Source organism: Sceloporus occidentalis, unplaced genomic scaffold, assembly GCF_023333645.1.
Source record: "Sceloporus occidentalis isolate IW3139 unplaced genomic scaffold, rSceOcc1.0.p SCAF_6, whole genome shotgun sequence".
In the NCBI taxonomy this organism is placed as follows: Eukaryota; Metazoa; Chordata; class Lepidosauria; order Squamata; family Phrynosomatidae; genus Sceloporus; species Sceloporus occidentalis.
The window spans coordinates 63,960,308-63,983,319 of NW_028316986.1; the positions used below are offsets into that span (position 1 = coordinate 63,960,308).

Genomic DNA, 23,012 nt, shown 5'->3' on the forward strand with positions numbered 1-23,012 from the left:
TTTTAATTGATGGACCTCATGGGTGGGCTCCCTTGGGACCCATTTGCAAGAAAGATGGGATATAAATTAAATAAAATATCCTGAATATATTTCATTGCAAGACAACACTAAACTTCAGCTTTGAATATGTTGTGCTATTACTACCATGGGCGGGGGGGGGGGGGGGGGGGGCGGGATTGAAAAGATGTCTTCTAAAAGGAGAGAAAAGTACAGCTCATTGTAGTTGTACTTTGGCTTGAACACAAAAAATGGCAAACTGTCAGAAAATTCAGAGTTTATAGTAAAAATCTAGAAGTTGCACAGAGTCCCATTGCAGTATAGAATCCATCCACAGGTCCAAGTCACTGGGGCACAGTACTGTCAAGTAATATCACATTCAGAAACACAGTGGCCAAATTATGTATGACCTAAAAGCAGTTGCTGCAGAAGTAGCCAAGTAGACAATTTTGCTGCCATAAACATTCCATTTGAACTAAAGAGACACTTGAAGAAGAAAGAGGTTTAAACAATGAAAAGCTACAAATATACAGCATTCACACAATAAATACCGAGGAAGAACGGGAGAAGGAAATGTCTTAAAAGGAGAAGGAGAAGCCTATTAATGTATTCAAACAGAAAATGTCCTATACATACTTACCTGGAAATAACCTCTATTAAATACAGTTAACTTCATTTCCAAATAAATTTGCAAGTGATTGGGCCATAAGTCTATTTTATTCTTACAGGACAACTATTGTCAAAGCCAGACAGCTTTTCTTTTTTCCTCTTTTTTATACAGAAGTAAAATGCACTGAGTATCGTCTTCTCTCACTTATTATTGAGAGTTCCCATTATTTAATATTCTTAAGTGGCATAAACAGTCTAAATAAACCATATATTTGGGGGGGGGGGGGTAGGCAGCACTGCTGTATTACTGCCATAATACTATGAAAAGATTGCCTTCTTGTTTAAACCTCTTGTGAAGAGAGAAATAAAAAAGGAACACAGACACAAAACATAAATACAACACAGTTTCAATGAAGCTGCAACACAGTACTTTGTTTCTCAAACAATATTTAAATACAAAAAACGTTTCTACATTTTATTTTTTAGACCCAACAATCTTTCTCTTCATTCTATTTCAAGTTTCATTTCTCTAGTTTTACCATTTTATTAGTAAATACGGTTTTAAGAAAATAGTTATAAAGACATTCTTCTCTCAGCCTAACTGTCTTGAAGTCAAAGGTAAGTGAAAGCTGAGGGAAAACTGAGAGAAAATTTTAATTTAAGAAACAGAATCTGGTTATTAGGGTTCCAGAAACAGGAACAAATCAAAAAGACATTCAAATGATTAGCTGTTTGAACATAAGTAAAGAACAACTAAATAAATTCATATTCTCGTGATATGTTGTATATACTGCAAATGATGAAGCAAAGAAATATGCTTGACATTTCAGAACTAAAGAACTAATGTGCGTACTGTATTTATTATCCATCAGATTCACACTGTGTTGCCTGAAGTAGTTGCGATGAAGAAAAAAACTGTGCTAGAAATTTAGAGAATTTTAAGATCTCTAAAAATGAAGAAATACTTAATATCATATGGTTTCAATCTAAAGGATAATACTTAACAACATCATCAGTTTTAGGATATTTCATTGTCAAATTCTTTAACAACCACTTTGGATACAGCTTATTTTTAATTTGAACATCTGAAGAAAGTTGAAATGTTTTGCTAATACACTGAAATACTTGTGATTGTTAATCACTCAAAGAAATACTTAAGTTAAGTGGTTAGCTGCATCCCTTGGGAATCCAGAAGGGCTGTATATTTGTTTGTAAATCGTGTGTGTGTGTGTGTGTGTGTGTGTGTGTGTGTAAAGAGCCATTGATGACCAATCACAAAATAATGAGACCAGACACAAGACATTGAATTAAACAAGGCCCACTTTATTTAAAAACCTATTTAAACTGAACCTGGAGCTAAGCAACAAAAGGGGTCGAGTAATCTGATGCTGGTAAATCTGAGGCCCAGGTGTCAACATGTGACCACCTCCCCACCCTTCCCTTGGATGAAACTCTGAGGACAAGCTAATATCATTGGTTGCTACCTGGATGGCCATTTAAACCAAGGGAACTTCCTCCCAAGTCTGTAGACTTTACAGAAAAGAGCAACCTTTTCCTGCCTCCCAAATCCCTCAGCCTGTGGAGGTGGTTCTATGGGCTACCCCTTCGGCAAAAGGGTGCCAAGACGTACACCAAAGTCTGATATATCCCCTTGTGATAGTGTCACTAGGCAGAACTGGACTCCTGGCAACCAATCACAGTTCTGGAAGGCTATTAAAGGGGGCTGCAGGGTAATTAGAATGTATAAAGAATTAGAATGTATAGAGAGGACGCCACCACGCCCCCCCCCCATGCCACCGGGGAGGCGGCCGGAGGACTTGCCCCAAAGCCGCTCTGGCGGTGCACCTGCGGAGGGGAGAGGCCGGTGAGAGCAGCCTACTTAAGCCGGCTCGCCGGCACCCGAAGGAGGACGCCGCCACGCCCCCCCATGCCACCGGGGAGGCGGCCGGAGGACTTGCCCCAAAGCCGCTCTGGCGGTGCACCTGCGGAGGGGAGAGGCCGGTGAGAGCAGCCTACTTAAGCCGGCTCGCCGGCACCCGAAGGAGGACGCGGCCACAGCCCCCCCATGCCACCGGGGAGGCGGCCGGAGGACTTGCCCCAAAGCCGCTGCCACTGCCGCTGCCGTAAGCACGGCTGAAAGAACTCTGGTTTGTGCCCTGATACCATCTGGGCAGTTTTTTGGGTTTTTTGTCTTAGTGGTAACTCTGGGGGTTGGAGGGTTAATTCTGTTTGGATATTGCTATTGTTGTTATGTAATACTGGCTGTTTTGTGATATGCATTGATGTTATATTGATAACTGTATTGTTGCCTTTTTATTATTGAGATGTATTGCTATTGATATTGTGATGTATTTGAAATATGCAGTGTTATGTTATTGTTATGCAAATTGTTGTATTATCCTGCTGTAAACCGCCCTGATCTTTGGAAGGTGCGGTATAAAAATAATAAATTTATTATTTTATTATTATTAAAGGCAGGAGTATGGAGTTTATTGCACAGGCCCTGGAACAGACCTGTCGCGTTACAAAAGGGGATGGGATGAGAACGGAAGGCGGCATAGAACCCAGTTTACTGCAGAGGAGAATGCCACTGCTGCAAGTTCTCATTGCGTTCCCTCAGCCTGTGGAGGTGGTTCTATGGGCTACCCCTTCACCAAAAGAGTTCCAAGGTGTACACCAACTCTATTTAGAAGGATTCCTCAAAATCACCCTCTCTGGGACGCATCCAAAATGCAATGAGAACTTCCGGTGGCAGAGGAGGCATTTTCCTGTGCAGTAAACTGCGTTCTATGCTGCCTCCCATTCCCATCCCATCCCCTTGTAATGTGACAGGCCTGTTCCAGGGGCCTATGCAATAAACTCCTATGTTTCAGTTCAGTTGGCCTGAAGAGACAGAGAGTTTCAGTTAAGATCAGATAAGGATTCTGATAGGAGAGGGAGTTCAGTTCAATGAGTCCAGAGGAGGCTGTGATACAATTAGACAGACAGGTCTGATTGATATATCCACTGAGAGAGAGAGAGAATAGGGTACAAAACATTTGCTGAAATGAATAAACTCTTATAGAACACAGCCTCATAGCCTGAAAAACCCACAAAAAACTATGGATGCCGGCCATGAAAGCCTTCAATTTCACATGTTGTAGTTAATGTAACCTCACTAAGCTTGAAGTAGCCTACATAAGATACTTTCTTTCTTACTGTTATTTAATAAAGTTACTGTTCATTTTTTACAGTAGATGTCTCTGTCTGAGTGATTTCTATAAAATATACAATTTCACTAAGTCTTCATGTGATATTAATTGAAATAAATCATTTTTAATCCAGAAAGGATAACAAAAATGCAGAAACAATGACTCAAATACTACTGAATACTTTTAATACAGGAGTTGTCTGACTGTGTAAGAAGCATATATTAAAACATTTCTTCTGCTAAAAGTTTTATACATTTAGAATTAGCATTAATTAAACTACTACTGTAAAATAATATACAGGTTAGTTTCAGACACAAGGGACCTTACTGCACAGGGCTCCTGACACAAGATGAGAATGGTCCAAAAGGACCTGGGAAGGGAATGGAATGAGTGGGGGACACATTTTACTGCACACAGGAAGTTCCTGACTCATTCTGTTCCCTTCCCTTGCCTTCCCAATCCATCCCAGAGGACGTGAATTTTGAAAACTGTTCTGAACAGTTCTCAAAAATCATCTCCTCTGGGATAGATTGGAAATGGAAGGGAAGGGAAGGGAAAGAGTGAGGGACTTCTTTATGCAGTAAAATGCGTCCCCCACTCGTTCCCAGCCCCTTCCGTTCCGTTCTCATCCCATTTCATGGAGCCCCTGTGCGGTAAGGTTCAAGGAGTATCTGTATAATGTATAATGACTCAGTGTGTCCTGGAAACTGGTGTAGGAACAAGTCTTCAGAGACATAAAACACATGAGCAAATTATGTGGCTTCAGGCCACATTGGGGGATGGTGCTTACACAATGTATGCCCCAAACTAGCTGGAGGTCATGCCAAGGCTGCGCTGAGGCCAAAGAACTGCCTCAAAAAGGAATGGATATAATCTGGCAACCTGGTTCAGGACTGCAGTGGCAGCCTGGATCAAGCCTGGGCCCATGCAAGTCACTGCAGCCCTGGCACAAACAGCGCCAGCACAGTCTCAGCACAGTTCTTTGGATCCAACTGTTTCAGGCCAATGCAAGCCTGGGAACAACCAAAAAAGACTGGAAAGAAGATTCATAATTATTCATTCCTTGATTGAAAAATGTGTTTTCCAACAGTTGGGAAAACCTTACCGGAAGAATAATAGTTCAATTATAGTTGGGAAAAGCTTACAGGAAGAATAATAGTTCATTGAAAAGAAATGTCAGTTTTATTTTAATATACCTACCAACCAACCCCATATTACCTACACAGAAAAATACTGTTCCCTGTGCAGGAAACCTGTTTTCTACATCAAAATCAGGGTTTTTGCACCCCAAAAATGCATTATTATCTGCACAGTGCTTCAGGATGTTGCAGTATGAGAATACTACAGAAGAATAAATACATAAAGGATAAATAATAAATAACTAAAGAAGAAGAATAAAGGGATACAGTAGCTTAGTGGTTAATACGCTGACTCTGACAATTGCAACATCAGCAAGTCAGCAGTTTGAGACCCAAACATTGCAGGATAGAATGAGCTCCTGTCATTAGCCCCAACTTCTGCCAACCTAGAAGTTTGAAAGTATGTAAAAGTGCAAGTAGATAAATGGGCACCACTTCAGTGGGAAAGTAACAGCGTTCTGTGCAGTCATTCTGGCCATATGACCACAGAGCCCTCTTTAACAATGCTGGCTCCCGCAGCTAAGTAATGGGGATGACCATGGCCCCCTACAGTCACATACAACTAGACAAACTTGTCAAAAGGGAAAACTTTACCTTACCATTACTACAGAAGAATATATGTTTTATCCCACATTGGGGAGAAAATTACTGTAATTATTTCCCCCCACATACAAAGATGAAATAGTAAAGTATTTACATCCCTACTACCCTACTACCCTACTACTGCCCTTGAGCAAGCAGGGATCACCAGCATTGAGGCCATGCTATTGAGGACGCAGCTGCGCTGGGCAGGACACGTTTCTAGGATGAAGGGCCATTGCCTCCCAATAATACAGTCGGCCCTTCTTATACACGGATTTTTTATACACGGATTTAAGCATACACGGTTTGAAAATGTTCCAAAAAAGTATAAATTTACCTTGATGTTCCATTTTTTATTAGGGACACCATTTTGCTATGTCATTATATTTAATGGGACTTGAGCATACATGGATTTTGTTATACACGGGGATCTTGGAACCAAACCCCAGCGTATAACAAGGATCCACTGTAGTATTCTACGGTGAACTCGCCACGGGTCAGTGTAAGAGGGGCGCCCCAAAGAAGAGATACAAGGACTCCCTGAAACAATATCTCAGGCTCGGCCAAATTGATCACCAACAATGTTCCGCCCTGGCCTCACATCGGGAGGCATGGAGACGTAGTATTCACAATGCTGCATCCTTTTTTGAAAGCTCACGCCGAATGAGTCTCGAAGAGAAACAACAACACAGAAAGACCGCAACCCGGAAATATCACCCAAGACTTTCCATTGTGCTTTCTGCAACCGGACCTGTTTATCCCGGATTGGCCTTTTTAGTCATCAACGTGCTTATACAAAGCACGAAATGAGTTCTGCCTGAATCTTCGTTCATGAAGCAAAGCCAGAGACCCTACTACTAGACTGAAGGATCAGGAACACCAAAACAGTCAATAAGGGCCTGAATCTATAATGTATAGTATATATTATCTATACTCATCACCTTGGGTCCCATACTAGGAGAAAGGTGGTACAAAAATAATTAAATAAATATGCATAGAGTGAACCAGATGTGGTAGCTAATAGATACACAGAGATACCAGGCCAGAGGTCAAGGTGAACAAAACCTAAAGGAAAATATTTTGGGAGTACAGAGGGAAGGAGTATACAAACAGCAAGCCATAGTAAAGATACACAAAATGAAAAAAGACATAAATTTGAACTTGGGACTGAGCAGAACATAATTTGGCTAAATAGGATCATATCAGATAAAAATTGAGTTTTGAACAAAGAGAAGACAACTAGAGAATAAGGAAGCAAAGAATACAGTTAGAGATTAATAATGAGCAACATCTTAATTAAAATTCTTCTTACAAGACCCCAGTCAAAACCTATTGTTTCTTCCTTTCTTTCTCTGTTCATTAGTCTTGAAATTTTTCACAAAAGAACCTTGGAAACCATCTTTTTGCACAAGTATTTTCTAAACATCTATGTGGATATTGTAAAGCTTTCTGGCTCTGTGCCTCAGATACATCTGATTATTCTAATAAAGAAAAAATAAACTAAATAATAAAACAAAATGTACAACCCAATATAATGGAAGTTGTTTCACTTAGAGTAAGTCTTACAGCCAGTGATCAAATCTAATCCTTACAAAGTGTGACACAGAAACAATTCCAGAACAATGGATGCAAGCTACAGGAAAAGAGATTCCACCTCAAAATTAGGAGGAACTTCCTGACAGTAAGGGCTGTTCAACAGTGGAATGCACTCCCTCGGAGGGTGATAGTCTCTCCTTCCTTGGAGGTCTTTAAACAGAGGCAGGGTGGCCATCTGTCAGGGATGCTTTGATTTAGATTTCCTGCATGGCAGGGGGCTGGACTGGATGGCCCTTGTGGTCTCTTCCAACTCTACAATTCTATGATTCTATGATTCTATGAATTCATATCTTATGGGATTTGTGAAATCTGGTCCAAATTTGGATGTCTAAAATTTCCAGAAATCTAAACCTATGAGGTGGGTATTTTATATTCTAATCTTTATATCTGGGAGGGGAAATTGAGATTCTGGAGAAACAGAAAGCTACTTATCATACCTAAATATATTTTACTGCTTTGACAACAAAATGCATAATTTAATTTAATTAGCATAAATAAATGGCATTTTGGCATCAACAGAGTTTATCATATATTTTTTTAACAGAAGAAACAACAGTGAGCCTTATTCTCAAATAAGTGTACATATGGTTGCTAATTCAAATGTTTTAATGCCTTAGCTTTATAGAGGCTTATTTCCAAGTCCACAGTGGGATATCTGTCACCATCAATTGAGAGTCTGGTTAAAATATTGACCACAAGAATTAGTACCCAAACTGACCCTTATAAAAAAGAGCTGAGAAATCTTCAGCAAAGCCAAATGGGACTACATTATTTGTAATTATCTCTTTATTTTCAAATTATGAAAAGTCAATACTAACCCTTTCATGGATGAAGCGAGGGTTTGATAACATCCCCCCAGAAATGCTTAAAACAAACAGGAATTGGTGGGCCCCAATTCTTGCAATACTTTTAACATGCATTGACCAATTTGGATTAATACCGAAAGACTGGGGACTTGCCATTATTAATCCAATATATAAAAAAGGTACAAGATCAGATCCAGCAAACTATAGGCCAATTAGTCTAGTGTTATTAGCAAATTGTATGCACACCATTTACTTGAAAAACTATTAACTTGGATGGAAGATGAAAACCTTTTGAAAGATGAGCAAGCAGGTTTTAGGCCAGGTCGCTCTACAGGAGATAATGGTATAATTTTACAACACCTTGTTGATAAATATACAACCAAGCCCAAGGGGGCTCTTTACACATCCTTTGTTGACTTTAAGTCTGCCTTTGACATGATTCCCCAAGACAGACTATGGCAGAAACTAGAATCATCCAATATCAATAAACGTCTGCTGTTTCTGATTAGTGGTCTTTATATGGATACATGTCCGAAAGTCAGATGTAATAGGCTAGGACACCTTACTAAGGCCATTCCATCATCCACGGGTATCAGACAGGGTTGTGTGTTAGCCCCCTCTTTGTTTAACATCTATTTTAATTCTCTGGTTGAAACTTTGTCTGGCTTAAATTTCCATCCACCCAATTTAGCAGGTAGACTCCTGTCAACTCTCCTTTACGCAGATGACATAGTACTTCTCTCTCTAACTCTTTTGGTATGCGACAATTACTAAAAGCTCTGATAATTACTGCCAAGCCAAAGAGCTAGTAATCAGTTATAACAAATCTAAAGTCTTAGTATTTACTAAGAAATGGGGCATGCACAATTAGCAAATAAAGGATCAATCAACTAAACAAGTAAGATCCTATAAGTACCTAGGAGTGATTTTTCAGTCCTCAGGTTCTTGGAAAGCTCAGTCTATAAATGCCATAGCACTTACATCCTTTTTTTTTTTCACTAAAGTAGGCCAGCACATCCCTTCAGCCAGCCTAATGCAATCCTATATTTGGAGACAGGTCAAATGACAGTTGAATCACAGGCATGGGTACTTAACTTTTGGCTCAGAATGTTGTTCACACCAGTAGGAATAGCCCTTTTGATATTGTCTGATGGGTTTCTCTCCAGATGGAATAAGACTCTGAATGAGAAACTAGTTAAATTGGGTTTTTCACACACCACCATTTTGGCTATGGGCTATGAGCAAGCAAAATGGGAAATACATCAACGAATTATAGATAATGAGTTGCAACAACATGTAAAAGCAGCCACTGTATGCCCTGATCCAGAAACATTGGCAATGCTTTTTTGTTAGCTAACCATCTGAGTCTTCTAACCATTCCAAAACATAGGATAGCATTCACGTTAACAAAGTTTAATGTTCTACCTTCAGCCTTATGGGAAGGGAGATACAATAATATTCCCTATGATCTGCACATATGCCCCTGTAGAACTGGTACAGTGGAGACTATAGGTCATGTATTGTTGTATTGTCCTTTTTATTATGGCTATCACAATATTTTTATTCATCCAATTCTTAGTCGTTTTCCTGGAAGAACTGATGAATTTTATCTTATTTGCTGGCAGACCAGTGCCCAGTAATAACAACAAGGGTTGCCAGTTTTTGCGTTGCAGCAATGGTCTGTCAGCATAAGATGGTTTTTTAAAAGTTCATAATATTTTTTAGTCTGTTAAAATTTTATAATAATTTCACACATTTATAATGATTTCATACTTTTAAATTTTATTTTTATTTTTAATATAATTTTATAAGTGAAATTTTAACTATTATTTACTTTTACAATTTGATGATTTATTGTGATGTTTGTTGATTGATTGATGTTTGTTGATTGATGTTTGTGATGTTTGATCAGTTGATCATAAAATAGATGATAATTTAAATGTCTCACAAATATTGCATTTTAAGATGATATGCCAATGAATCTTACTACAGTTTCTTTCCAGGGAGATAACAATCTGTATCTCAAATTATAATATGATGTGAAATAGACAGAGTAAGATGAAAATTTCCTAACTCTGTGACCATGGACTGACTATTGTGTATAGACAGTAAAAAGGCAATCAACATGAAGACTGACTTCACATAGTGACCTGTCAGATAACGGGATCTCCATGGTGCAAAAGGTAGATGATTCAAATAGATGGACAATAAAGGTATACCCCGGTTAACAAAGTAGATACATCCCTGGGCACTGTTTTGTTTTATTTTAATTTGGGGGGGGGGGGGTTGTATCAGGATACAAATAATATAGAATGAATATGCATAGGATCTTGCACCACAAGAAAGGAAGGAAGGAAGGAAGGAAGGAAGGAAGGAAGGAAGGAAGGAAGGAAATTTCTGCATATGTTAGCAAACCTCTTCCCCACCAAAAAAAAATTAATAATAACAATATTCACATGTGAAATGAAACAACCAAATTAAGTTAGCCTTGCCTAAGTAAACAAAATCATTTTGAATTTTCTAAGGAAAAACATTTTGAGTATTCTGAGAGATCCTTCCAAATGCATCCAGGGATGATTTTTCCTCTATTCACGAGTCTCCACTTTTCGTATGATTTCAGTTTTGTTGATCAAATATATACATCTCTGCTTTTTAAAAACAATGCTGGGGATAACTGGTGAAGCTGCTGCATTGTATTTTTTCATTGCAGACTTTGCTCCTGCAACTCAGCATTGAAAGTCTGTATTTCTCCAGCCCTTCTTCACCATCCTCTGGTGAAACCGTTTAATATGTGTATGTGAAGATAATGGTCTATTGGAATCAGACAGAACTGAATACAATGCTGACAATTGCCTTTTTAGAGTGTTTAGTCTCAAATCTTTGTCCAATCTATCCTGCAGAAAAAAACAGGATATCTTGCACTGTTCCTTTTTTCAGTACCAGAGAATGCTCTGCACACCACTTCAGAAATGTCTCCCAATTGTTTTCATAAATATTCTGAGTGGATTTCCTTCTGACACCTGACCCTGAAACAACAGGTCCATCCTTACAGGTAGACAGAATGGGATGCTCACAGATATTTTCCAGCAACATTGGAAAACCTGGCCTGTGAGGCCAGCAAGGAGCAATCAAAATCACATGTGCCTTCTCCTGTCTTATTTTCAATAGCACTCTCTGAATAATTGGATTATTTCTATAACGTATAGAGCAATATGTTTACACTAAAATAAAAAAAATATTTCATACAAAAACATACAAAATAATTGAAAGAGAAGGAAAGCATATAATAGAACTTTTGGACATGTCACTGACAATGCATTTTGTTTTTCTGTACCTACCATTCTATTGAAATAAACTTTTTTTGCTTTGAAATTCTTGCCAGGAGCAAAAAGGTCTATTATTAAATTGCAGTACTTCCTTTGCAAGATCTCAAAAACATATGAATTCAAGCTCCATTCACCTGGTAGCACCTTGTTTCTGCTCAAGTAATCTGCTATTGCATTCATCAAACCTTGCACATGCACTGTTGTCAATGTCTGTAGATGCTTCTCTGCCCACCTTAATATTTTCCTGGATTCTGCCATCAAACTTTAAGAATATGAACCTCCCTGACTGCATAGATAAGCTTTTACTGCTACATAATCTGTGTGAATCTGCACGTTCTTGTGTTCTACCAGCACAGAAAAATTAATCAATGCCAACTTCATGGCTCTCATTTCCAGCAAGCTGATATGCAACAACTTTTCCAGTGTCAACCATTTTCCTTGTGCATACTGATCTTTGCAGTGGGGTCCCCAGCCAAACAAGCTGGCATCTGTTGTAATCTGTTTCTTCTCTTGAAGGGCAAATAGAACTGTCTTGTTGACCATCTTGTCCTTCAACCACCATTTCATGTTCAATTAGAACATACGGGGAAATTGACATTATGAGATGTCTTCTCTTTATAATTGACAACCAATGAGGATGAAGAAAATTATGAAAATCTTGCCCAAGGAATCAACTGACATGTTGGAGTCAATACCCTAGCATCCTTGCTAAGTACATTCTATCCATTGATCTCATTTGTGTCAACTCTTTTAAGCACGCTCTTCAACTTCATTTTCCTTTTCTCTGCACCCAAATGCATTATAATTTTTGTTGGAATCAGGTGACTCTTCTTATATTTTACTAAGAAGCTGTGACTTTCTAAACAAGCATCATTCTGAGATCTAACACAGATTTTTGTAGACTTTTTGCTTTCACTAATATGTCATCCAAATAAAGAAACAGATACACCTGTTTTGCCTCAGATATGCTATGATTAGCACCAATACTTTGGTGAAAACTCTTAGAGCTGATGCTAGGCCAAATGGAAGTGCCTTGAATTGGAAATGTTAGCCATTGTATTTCAAATAGAGATATCTTCTGCATTCTGTATTCATTGTTACATATAGATAAGCTGAGATATGGTCCTAGAGAAGAGTGCTGAGGATATTGTGGACAGCCAAAAAGACAAACAAATGGGTCCTTGAACAAATCAAGCCTGAAATATCCCTAGAAGTCAAGATGATCAAATTGAGGCTGTCGTAAGCTAGAGATAGAGGGTAGTAGAAAGCAGGAAAGATGACATTCCAGATGGATAGACTCTGTTAGGGAGGCCACAGGTATACATTTATAGGACTTAAACAAAGCAGTGGAAGTAAGGGAGTCTTGGAGATGTCTCATACACAGGTTGCCATGAGTCAAGATCGAGTCAAGGACAATTAACAACAACCATATCGGGGCTAAGGAAGTACAAGTTTAAGCTTCATCTTTGATGCTGTTTTTTATGTATGTAACCCATTTATAAGTTATGCAAAACTGGAAGTCAAAAGTTTGCAAAATGCTACCACTATTTATGATTTAAATCTAAGGTTTATGATTATTGGAGTTTGATGAAAATTTGCATGAAGACATAAACTCCAGAATGTACTCAGGCAGATAAGAATGCATAACCTGAAGATATGCATTCATGAAAAGTTCATGTTCGCAATCCCTAAATATTCCCTAATTTAGCAGATACATAGAAGCAATGAAAGTTTCTCAATGCCACTAACCAGGTAGCAGCCATGGGCACTGATGGGGGTCTGTTTCCCTGTTAATCAGGAAGCAGCTGACCAGCATTCCCATGCAAGCAATCTCCAGTGTGAGGGAAAGCTGCAAGAGGGATCTTGCTTCTGGCTTTCACAAACCAGATCAATAATGGGAAACGATGGGAACATCAGATACCTGCTTCCTGATCAACAGAGGAACAAATCCCTGATTTACAAGCTGCCTGATAAGTGAACACTGAGGTAGGCCAGAAGAAGATGCACTATTTAGCTAAGTAACTATAGTGGTTACTGATTTGTAACTGCCATAGTGAATTCTGATCATAGTAGTTAACAAATAAGTTACAATATCCTGGGATGAAGTACATATTTGAGTCTATAAATCAAATTAATAGCACATTATTTGTAACATGATATTAGTAAGTAATATCAAAATCCAAATAAGCAACCATATATACTACAATTTATTGAAAATGGAGTTTCTTCTTGGTCACAAATTGCAGAGTTTTCATCATCATATTTTGCACAACAGAATTTTCTCCATCCATAGATGGTATTAGAAAATGGTTGGTAATAAAAGTAAAATTGCTTCACATGGAACATGTAATTAAGCAGATGATTCTAATTCCAGTAGTGGGAATCATGGTAAGAACTAAGATTATTTGTTCAGAAAAGGCAATTCTTGCAACTGAAAAGGCTCAAGTGTATCAAAATTTTCTTAGAAAATCTGTCCAAGATGTTGGGTCTAACAAAACCAATTCACAAAATTAGACCCACATAAACACACATGTTGGTTTACCTTGCTGCGCTGGGATCCTGTGACCTTAGGGAAAGGCGAGGATAAGAAGTAAAACAGCAATAAGAAAAATGTGTCCAAAGTACTCTGATGATAACTGATTAACCAAATACATAAGCCACATAGTACTGTCTGAATTAATTACTGATTGTTATCAAATAATTTTGTAGCAACCTAAAATACAAACTCTGAAAGAAAGAAAAAACAGGTCAGCTTGAAACTACTCCTGGGATTATATCCTCAACCTTCTCACAAGAAATTTCTATAGTCATTAATAAAATGATTAATTAAAATTTGCCTTACAGTAATAATATATTCTACTGAAAAAAATACAGATAAGGAATGTTTCTTTAAAAAAATAAAACATAATCCAGCCACTGCTGGGTCCAGTGACAAAAATTTAAGCAGATCAAACTTCTTCTCCTTGCCTGATCACTGGCAGTTTCTATCACACAATTATTTCATTTTTGAAATTCTAACTATATTAATACTTACTATTATTAGAGACATTCTGGAATAAGGACTTTAAATTGTATGTATTTTACCAAGATTTGTAACTGACATATTCACAAGACTGATATAAACTAGGGGATTAAATCAAACAAGGACCAAAATACATATACATACATGAAAGACAACAGTTATTAGATATAGAGAACAATGATGATGGGGTAACACAGTGAGAGGGAAATGGCTACAAAAACAACACTTCTATCAAATAACTTTAATGAATATTTTCAGACACAGCCACACATTCATATTATGTTTACTATTACTTTTCCAGTGAAGTGAGAGCAAGTTGTGAACCTTTTCCTCTCAGTTATATAAGTAAATCCACAAGACCACAGGAATTAGCACTTAAAATTACTTTCTCAGCATGGTCTGTATTTTTTTGAAAAAAATAATTAAGTGATTTGCTATCCATGGCCCATGCTGCTTACACCATGACATCATGTTTTCCTATAGAAGGAAAGTGTCCAGCCATGTACAGGAATTTCATACTGAATGTCCAAAGAGCTTCCCCCTGCTCACATAAAGGGACAGGGGGAGAAGAACCTGAATATGCCTAGTTCAGTGGTATAATGGAGATCATGCAGCACAGCATTTGTGTGCAATTGGACTGTCTGAAGTATTAGTCTATTCTAAATAAAGTTTTCAGCATTTAGTATAAATATTTAATATTTTGTTTCAATATATGACCATATGTGAGGCATACATACCAATATAGTTTACCAAAATTTACATGAATCATTGTTCTTAAATGGGAATGAATACAGTACTAAATGGGAACAAATACTAAAGGGGAGAGAACATGCTAACACTTTTACTCTTTCTCACTTAAACAGTGAAAGACCCTGAATAATTAACTATCCTCTTCATCTCAACTCTGGCAGTTAAATCATAGATAATCCCATGCATTTTTATGACTAATTCATCTGTGGTTATAGGATTATATCACCATGTCCTGCCTACTATTTTGCTTGATTTTGCTGCATTCCAGAGAAAGCATGCAGTATTAACAATCATAAAGCATTTCAAGGAGATATTCTGAAAATATTAGTTGAGTCAATGCATCCAAAACCTTGTCTATGCAGTTATATTTCAGAGCTGACTTGAGCTACTGTATATACTGACTGGATTTGATTGCTAACTTGCCAGTTACTAGGTTAATATATAATAACTGCTTTAAAATAATCAGAGGCATAGGCTGTCTCAGACATCCTCCCATAGGGGCTCACACAAATGAAAGAGAAGTATAAATTTTACTAGGGTTTTACTAACTCCTGGTAAAGAAAATGCCAGAGGGAAATGTGGTGAAAAAGAATCATTCTGCAGGGTATGAAAAGTGGTCCATTCTGCCCTGTTTCTAGATTCTATTCATCATATATGTAAGGATTCTGACACTTCATCATCCAACAAAGAACTCACAGTGTCAGTGCCTATTGATGTACATACAAGTACAAAAAGTCTTGAAGGTAGCCAGGTCTGAATATGGAATTTCCACAAAAGGTTTTTGTTTTGTTTTTTAAGTGTGAGACTGATGGAGTAAAAAAGTCTGAATGATTAGTTTGAACAAATGCCTGTATTGTCATTCTTGTTTTTGTTTTTTTAACAGAGATTACCATAGACACAGAAATGGCTTACATTTCTTTTTCCAGTCATGTATTTTGTCTTTATGAAATTCATTGATGTTTTTCTAACCACAGAAGTATACTACTGTAACAATTGCTATCAAAGGAGACTTCATTTGATAATTTGTGGACGTTTCCGATGATGCGGATCATGGCAATATTGACTCAAAAAAGGAGATATTATTTGAAGTAAGTAAGTAGAAATACTCTGTACCTATGTACCAGCATGCTTGACCTTCTCTTACCCTTTGAACACTATTCTATGTGCTGTTTTTGACCTCTAATCTTTTACATGCTGAGTTATGGTACATCTGAATAATATCCACCTGTGATCCTTAAGATCTACAGAGAATGCCACCTTAATACTGCAAATGCCCGTAGCTTGATGTTTTGTTTATGTATCTACTACTGTCGCAAATAAAGCTTTCTAAGCAACAACATAATAAAGGTACAACAGAATTCCTATGGAGATTTATCCATCAAAATCCATACCAGTATATTTCAAAGCACTATAAAATGTTATATTTAAATTTGTCTTTTAGTGTAAATACATTGTATAGAACACTTCAATAAAATTGTCTAAGAGCCAGTTTGCTGTAGTAGTTTGAGTGTTGGATTACAACTCTGGGAGACCAGGGATCACATTCCTGCTTGGGCATGGAAACCCACTAGATGATTTTGGGAAAGTCATACCTTCTCAGCCTCAGAGGAAGGCAACGACAAACCCTTTCTGAAGAAATCTTGCAAAGATAAATCCATGGTAGGTTTGCCTTAGGATCACCATAGGTCAGAAATGACTTGAAGCACACAACGACAGCAATTGTCTATCTCCCTATATGCCTTCCTGAAGATTCAGGTTTGGTGGAGGGGATGTTTTTGTCTGTCACCAGTAGAAGCAATAGACTGTGGGAGAGCATGGAAGAGGACCTAATCTGCTTTGGCACCCCATTTGTGGAATGGCTTGCCCTTGGGATGACAACTTGTATTGTTGTTTGCCTCATTTTGGTTCCAGGTTGGAGTGTAATTGTTTTCTTTCAAGATATATACATATATGATTTTATACTGTTTTATATTTTATATTGTTTTAATTATTTTTCTCTATTAACTTGTTTTAAATTGTTTAATCTATTTTGAGTCAGTTTAAATTATCGTTTTTTGTTTTAAATTATAAATTGTTCTAAATAGTTTAAATTGATTTTACTTGTATAACACCAAAAATGTGTAAATAGTTAGACACTATGGAATAATGTGTGACAGAAAACATAACAAGTCCATCATCATCATCATCATCATCATCATCATCATCATCATCTTACTTCAAAACTTTTCACCTCCTCTTCGCCATCATCATCTTCTTCATCATGACAGCTCTAAAATGTAAAAGGAATACCACATTTGCAGACAACATTTTAAAACTCAAATGTATTTGTTTCAGAGATAAAAACTCTCCTCAAAATAATATATACACCTCAGTTATACATTATCCTATATCCAATGGCTAACTAAAGTAGAACTATTGAATTAATAAATGTTGACACGCATGCCATTCAGCAAAAATATTCCTGTCTGTGTAGCCCTAAAATGTGGGAGGAAGGAGTCAGATTAAAATCTGAATCAGAGAAGAGTTTGGGCAATCATAACACTTGTCCATTTGTTTTTTAAAAAGACAATTATCATGAGTCATTGGGATTAGCAAAACAAGGAATTACAAAATAAAGCAATTTCTCCAAAAGGTATGGAAGGAAAAAATAATTTCTGTGAAAATGTTTACCTTTGCCATAATATCAGCATACGCCATATAAAGGTAATCTTCTTCCAGTTTACTGTGGTATAGAAATGAAATAACAATGGTAAAAAATAATCACAAAGCATCTTTTTCATGCCCTGTTAAAATTACAGAATATTGTGTTTACTACTATGTCAATTGATCTTGAGTCGAGGACCATATGTCTCAAAAGGAATGCTGATCGAGAAACAGTAAAGATAACAACCACAAAATTTCTCCTCCTAAGCATCTGAGATTGACTGCTCCTACACACAGCCACACAATAAGAAAAACTGCCTGCCTGCCTGCCTACCTAGAGGAATAGTATTAATATTTTCAAATCTGTTCACATTCTTCTATCTGGTCTGTTATTATATAGATTGTAATATGGTTTTCAGCAAAACATGAACAGACTGGTATTGTTTCATCCTTGATTTTTTTTCCAACAGGAGAAAAGGGGAACAACAACAATATATATATATATATATATATATATATATATATATACACCAAATACCAGAAAAAGTTCCAGTTTTCCTACTTGCCTTACTATAGATAAATAATTTATTAGAAAGAACTACCATATTACTTTCCATTATTCACTAATGAACATTTTAAGAGGTGTAGATGAATTCAAAATTGGTTCAGATATTTGTATTCACAAACCCCTTTAAAGCCCTAACAAACAAACAAAACATTACTGTTAGCCAACTCATTAGAAATTATTCCTCCATTGTACATTTAGCTCATCATAACTATGTCCCAACGGAGGATGTATTAAAATGCAAATTTGGACAGAAAGCAATTTACAAAAAAAAAAAAAAAAAATCCTCCCCTTTACTTTCTCACCATTTTTCAGTTAATGCAGTGCGACTGAACAGTAAAATAAGTTGATGCAAAGGATCAACTCTCTTAAGGCATTCATCTTCCTCTGATGGCTCCTTTCCTGGTTTCTGTGGGAGAAAAAGTGAAAAACAAATCAGAAATGTCACTGAGATCTAATAAATGTAATTAATTGAAATGCTCATTAATTAATTCTCAAGTTAATTCCCAAGTAACAGAGTTTAGATTAAAAATGCTTGCATAAAATCATTGCTGCTACCTTAGACCTTACCCATGTTTCTGGACTTAGTTCTTGGCTCAATTTTCATCAAATTACATTTTAAAATGTTCATTTTGGAGATAAATTACACTTTAAAATAAGTATTTAAATCGTCATTTGAATTCAACTTTTCTGTGATTTTTTTCAACAACTGAAGATTAATGTAAAAAAAACACCAGATGGGATGGGCTTACAAGAACCACTGAAAGTTTATGTGCTCTAAATAATTAAATAATAAATAAATTCATGAGGTCACCTAAATAAATAAATTCATGATGTAACATGATATTTCATTATTTGTGTGTGTGTGTGTGTGTGTGTGTGTTAAAATATATTTCTAATTTGTATTGAAAATGTTCAGATGTGTCAATGGTTAACTAAGGTTTAAAATGGTTCCTGTTGAAGGCCAGAAAGTCTAGGCCTGGAAGAGCAAGTTTTCAAGGACATTGCCTGAGACATAATATACACAAAATGTATTATTGTTATGGTCTTGTGTAGTATGGTGACTTCATGGGAAAGAGGTGTGTCCACTTGGTGGGAAGGTTGATCTTTTGAAAAAACAAAGACTGTTGTTACATTCAAGCTTCTAGCATGGACTCTGAAAGAGTATAGATGTATAGTAGCCTGCTGTAAAGTGTAAATAGCAACAAAGTCAATAAACCCTCATTTGAGTGAAAATCTGTGTGGAAGTTACTTTGATATTGAGTAGCTGAGAAGACTGCATCTGTTCCAGTTGGTACCAGTCCAGAACCACCGGTAACAAGAGACACCAACCATCCCAAAATCTCTTGAAGGCACATACACACACAAATAATGAAATATCATGTTACATCGCCACCACAGCAACCTTAGCTGTTTACCATTATTTGGATTAAATAGTTGTGCATGTATTAGTGACGTAAGCCTTTGCTTATTTCTTTCTTGCATGCAAGAATTAGTAATTTAAAATGTTTTCTCCCTGCTGGGCAAAATTACAGGAATTTTTGTGCATTTACCAGCAATTTTTCACATTTCCAAGACTTATTCACGTAACATGTTTCTGTAAAACATGTGTAAAAATGTGTTTGGGGATCAAAAAGTCCATATTAGTGCAGAGAAGTGTAGTTTGTGCAAATTAACTTTATTGCACAAAAATAATTTGCAAAAAATATGAAACTTTTAATGCAAAAAGCAAAGGTTAGGTTTGGGTTTTTTGTTTGTTTGTTTGTTTGTTTGTTTGTTTGTTGAGGGTGCCAAATGAATGACTTGCACATTCAAAAAGTCTCAAGTTACAAAAAATTATTCCAGTGGTTGAGCAATTTCTTGATGGTGTACTCATAAAGAATGAAAAAATCTGCAACTATGATTTGCATCTCTCACATATATATATATATATATATATATATATATATATATTCTCAAAGTAAATGTTTCAAATTATTAGAAGTGTCTGTTGACCAGCAATATAATTCTGAGCACCTTTGGACAAAGTACATTCAGCGGATCTCTTCAGCCTAAAGGAGGCAGGGCTTCCAAACTGTTAATCTCTCACACGGCTCCTGAAATTCCCCTTTTCTCTGTTTAAAATCAAAATGAAGAGACCATTGAGGTGGTGAGCCCTTTGCTAATCTTGTAGCACTGGCAAATTCCTAACTTTACCACCTTTTGCAGGGAGTACCGATCAGCCTTAAATGTATACAATATGAATTACAAATACAAATTCTGTGAACTCCAAACATACTGCTAAGTCTTCTATAAGAGTATCTTCAAAGTAGTGGTCTTCTGTTTCCACCCAGGATTTATCATATCCTTGAAGAAAAAGATTGACTGCTCGGTGCCTAAATGAGAAAATGAAAGAGTGTGCATGAATATGCACATCTATACATATCCATCTATATCTATAACTATGTATGCACAAATTTACTCATCTATATCTGTACAGACATTTGAACATTTACAAATTTAATATTAGTGCAATACCAAAAATAGATTTCCCTACAATAATATTGAACCATATTGCGTTTTGGGTTAAGAGTAAAGGAGGCACTTGCTTTACATGGAGAATGGGCTGGTACCTATTATTTATAACCAGATTAAAATTTCTTCTTACAGAGCAATTAATCATTGTGAAAAAGGACATCTGCCATCCCATTCCAGAGCAGAGACCCTGGAACTCTTGGCTCTGGTCTAGTTTAGATGTAACCCTAAAGATAATGCTTTTTATTTAATTATGAAAATAAGGTTTAATATCCTGGTTTGTGAGCTATAAACTAAAAAAAAAACAGCCGAGGGACTATCCTTGGGACTGTCCTTGGAACAGTATTTTCACCAGCAGCCAGTCTGTCCATGTATTGCACTTTCTGCCTCCTTTCCTCTGCAGGCTGATACCAGAATATAGTAACAATTGTGATGGACCAAACATTGTTTGTTGTTAATCATCCTTAAGTCAACCCCCATTCATGGTGACTCTATGGATGAGATATCTCCAAGACTCGCTATCTTCCAGTGCTCTGCTTCCGTCCTGTGAATTCATTCCCATGATCTCCTTAGCTAGGTTAGCTAAGTTCTTCCAAGGAATGAAAGTTCTTTTCTAGCTTCTTTTCTCTTTATTGGCCAAGTCTCTGGGTGAGCAACTATATACTACTTACAAATGTATCACTAATGCACATGCTGAATAACTGAATTTGGATTCTATGTTCAAAAGGAGAAGATATCTTGCACTGGTAAAAAAGCAAAGAGAACAATAATATTCTAAAACATATTTTGACAGTTGTAGTTTTAGCACGCATTTTCTAAGGCTGTGAATACTGCTGAAACTAAATGTGGTTTATGATCAATTCTTTATCCTCTTTATTTCTTCAGATAACACATACCTTGGAAGATTATAGAGGGGTGCCATTCTGAAACAAGCTACCACTGCTCTTTTTCTCTGTTTGGATAGAAGTTTATGCCATACTGCTTTCTTTGACCTCTGTGGATGCTCAACCTGAAAATGAAAAGGATATCCTTTCTAGTGTCACACTTACTTATTAATTTAAAAAAAAAAACACTTAACATGTAAAGGATATAAAAGATACAAACCAAAAACATGCTACCACATGGCATCATTTTTTATTTGCTCTGTCTGAGAAGCCCTAAACCTAAAATGCATTGTGCCAAGAACTATGCAAAGTTATGGCAATTTCCTTTATTGGTTTCACAAACAAAAACGAAACCATCGTCAATGCTGTGTTTGTAAGCCATGTCTTCTAAAAGACAGTAGTTATTTGCAAAATGTAGTTGGAAATAGTATGGCCATTGCCTAGAAAGTTGTGCAACTCACTCTTGCCCCATCTTCAAACTTCAAACCACACCTAAACACCTACGCATACACACTTTGCACCCCGTTTTAAAAATTAAGGTTAAGTTCAGGCACTCTATCACTCTTGCACACTTCAAAAGCATGGTTGGTGGCAACTTGAGTGTTTTTCAACATTAATTCATAATAATTGATATTCTCTGCCCAAAGCATTTTGAATACTGGAGGGGAAAGTGGAGTAAATAAATCAATACATAATAAATAAATTCACTTTTCAGTAAAATTATTACTATTCCTCTTCTGCCATAGAAATACTCATTGCACAGTCCAACCAAATTCTCTTTGTTGCTTGATGCAAGAGCTGTCTCTGGCTGGAAACACAGAGGCCAAACTACAAGGATTCCAGCCACATGCGGGGCATAGTGTTCAAACACGTCCAGAAGCCACACCTAGCCCACGTCATCTAGAAAGAACTGAGCCAAGAAGTTCCATTGTTCCCAATGGTTGCACAGCTGCATGCACATGCCACCATGGGCTGTCCCTAATGGTGGCTTGAGCATCTGTGGATTTTGATATCTGCAGGAGGATCCAGAACAGATCCCCAATGGATACTGAGGGCTGACTGTAGCGAGGATAAAGGCAATTTTAAAATAACAGAATAGAGTACTTATTTGGTATTCTGATTAAATAGCTATGTATTAGTATACTGAATAACCAAAATACATAAGGAGGTGCAAATACAATAACTTAATTAGACAAGCAAAAAAAAAAAAATTATCCTCCACGTGAAGGTAAATAAATGTGCACCTGGTGAAATTCCTAGTGAAAAAGAGTGCAAGATAAAAACTTTCAAACATAGGGTACACAAATGTGAAACAGATGTCTAAAATGTGGTCTGAAATATATATTAGGGATTAAAATGTAAAAATGGCTAAAGAAAACTATTAATAG

The 23,012-nt window shown here is 36.8% G+C and overlaps 1 protein-coding gene across 1 annotated transcript in view; it reads right to left on the reverse strand.

Annotated features, from left to right (window-relative positions):
- RYR2 (ryanodine receptor 2) overlaps nucleotides 1–23,012 on the reverse strand; it is a 421,553-nt gene that overhangs the window by 51,613 nt on the left and 346,928 nt on the right. The window contains exons 76-81 of the mRNA XM_089529854.1: nucleotides 21,637–21,749; nucleotides 20,505–20,601; nucleotides 18,532–18,635; nucleotides 17,689–17,740; nucleotides 17,234–17,287; nucleotides 13,789–13,812 (exon numbers count right to left, since the gene is read on the reverse strand). Coding sequence (XP_089385980.1) covers nucleotides 13,789–13,812; nucleotides 17,234–17,287; nucleotides 17,689–17,740; nucleotides 18,532–18,635; nucleotides 20,505–20,601; nucleotides 21,637–21,749 — 444 coding nt within the window. The remainder of the gene's footprint in view (nucleotides 1–13,788; nucleotides 13,813–17,233; nucleotides 17,288–17,688; nucleotides 17,741–18,531; nucleotides 18,636–20,504; nucleotides 20,602–21,636; nucleotides 21,750–23,012) is intronic.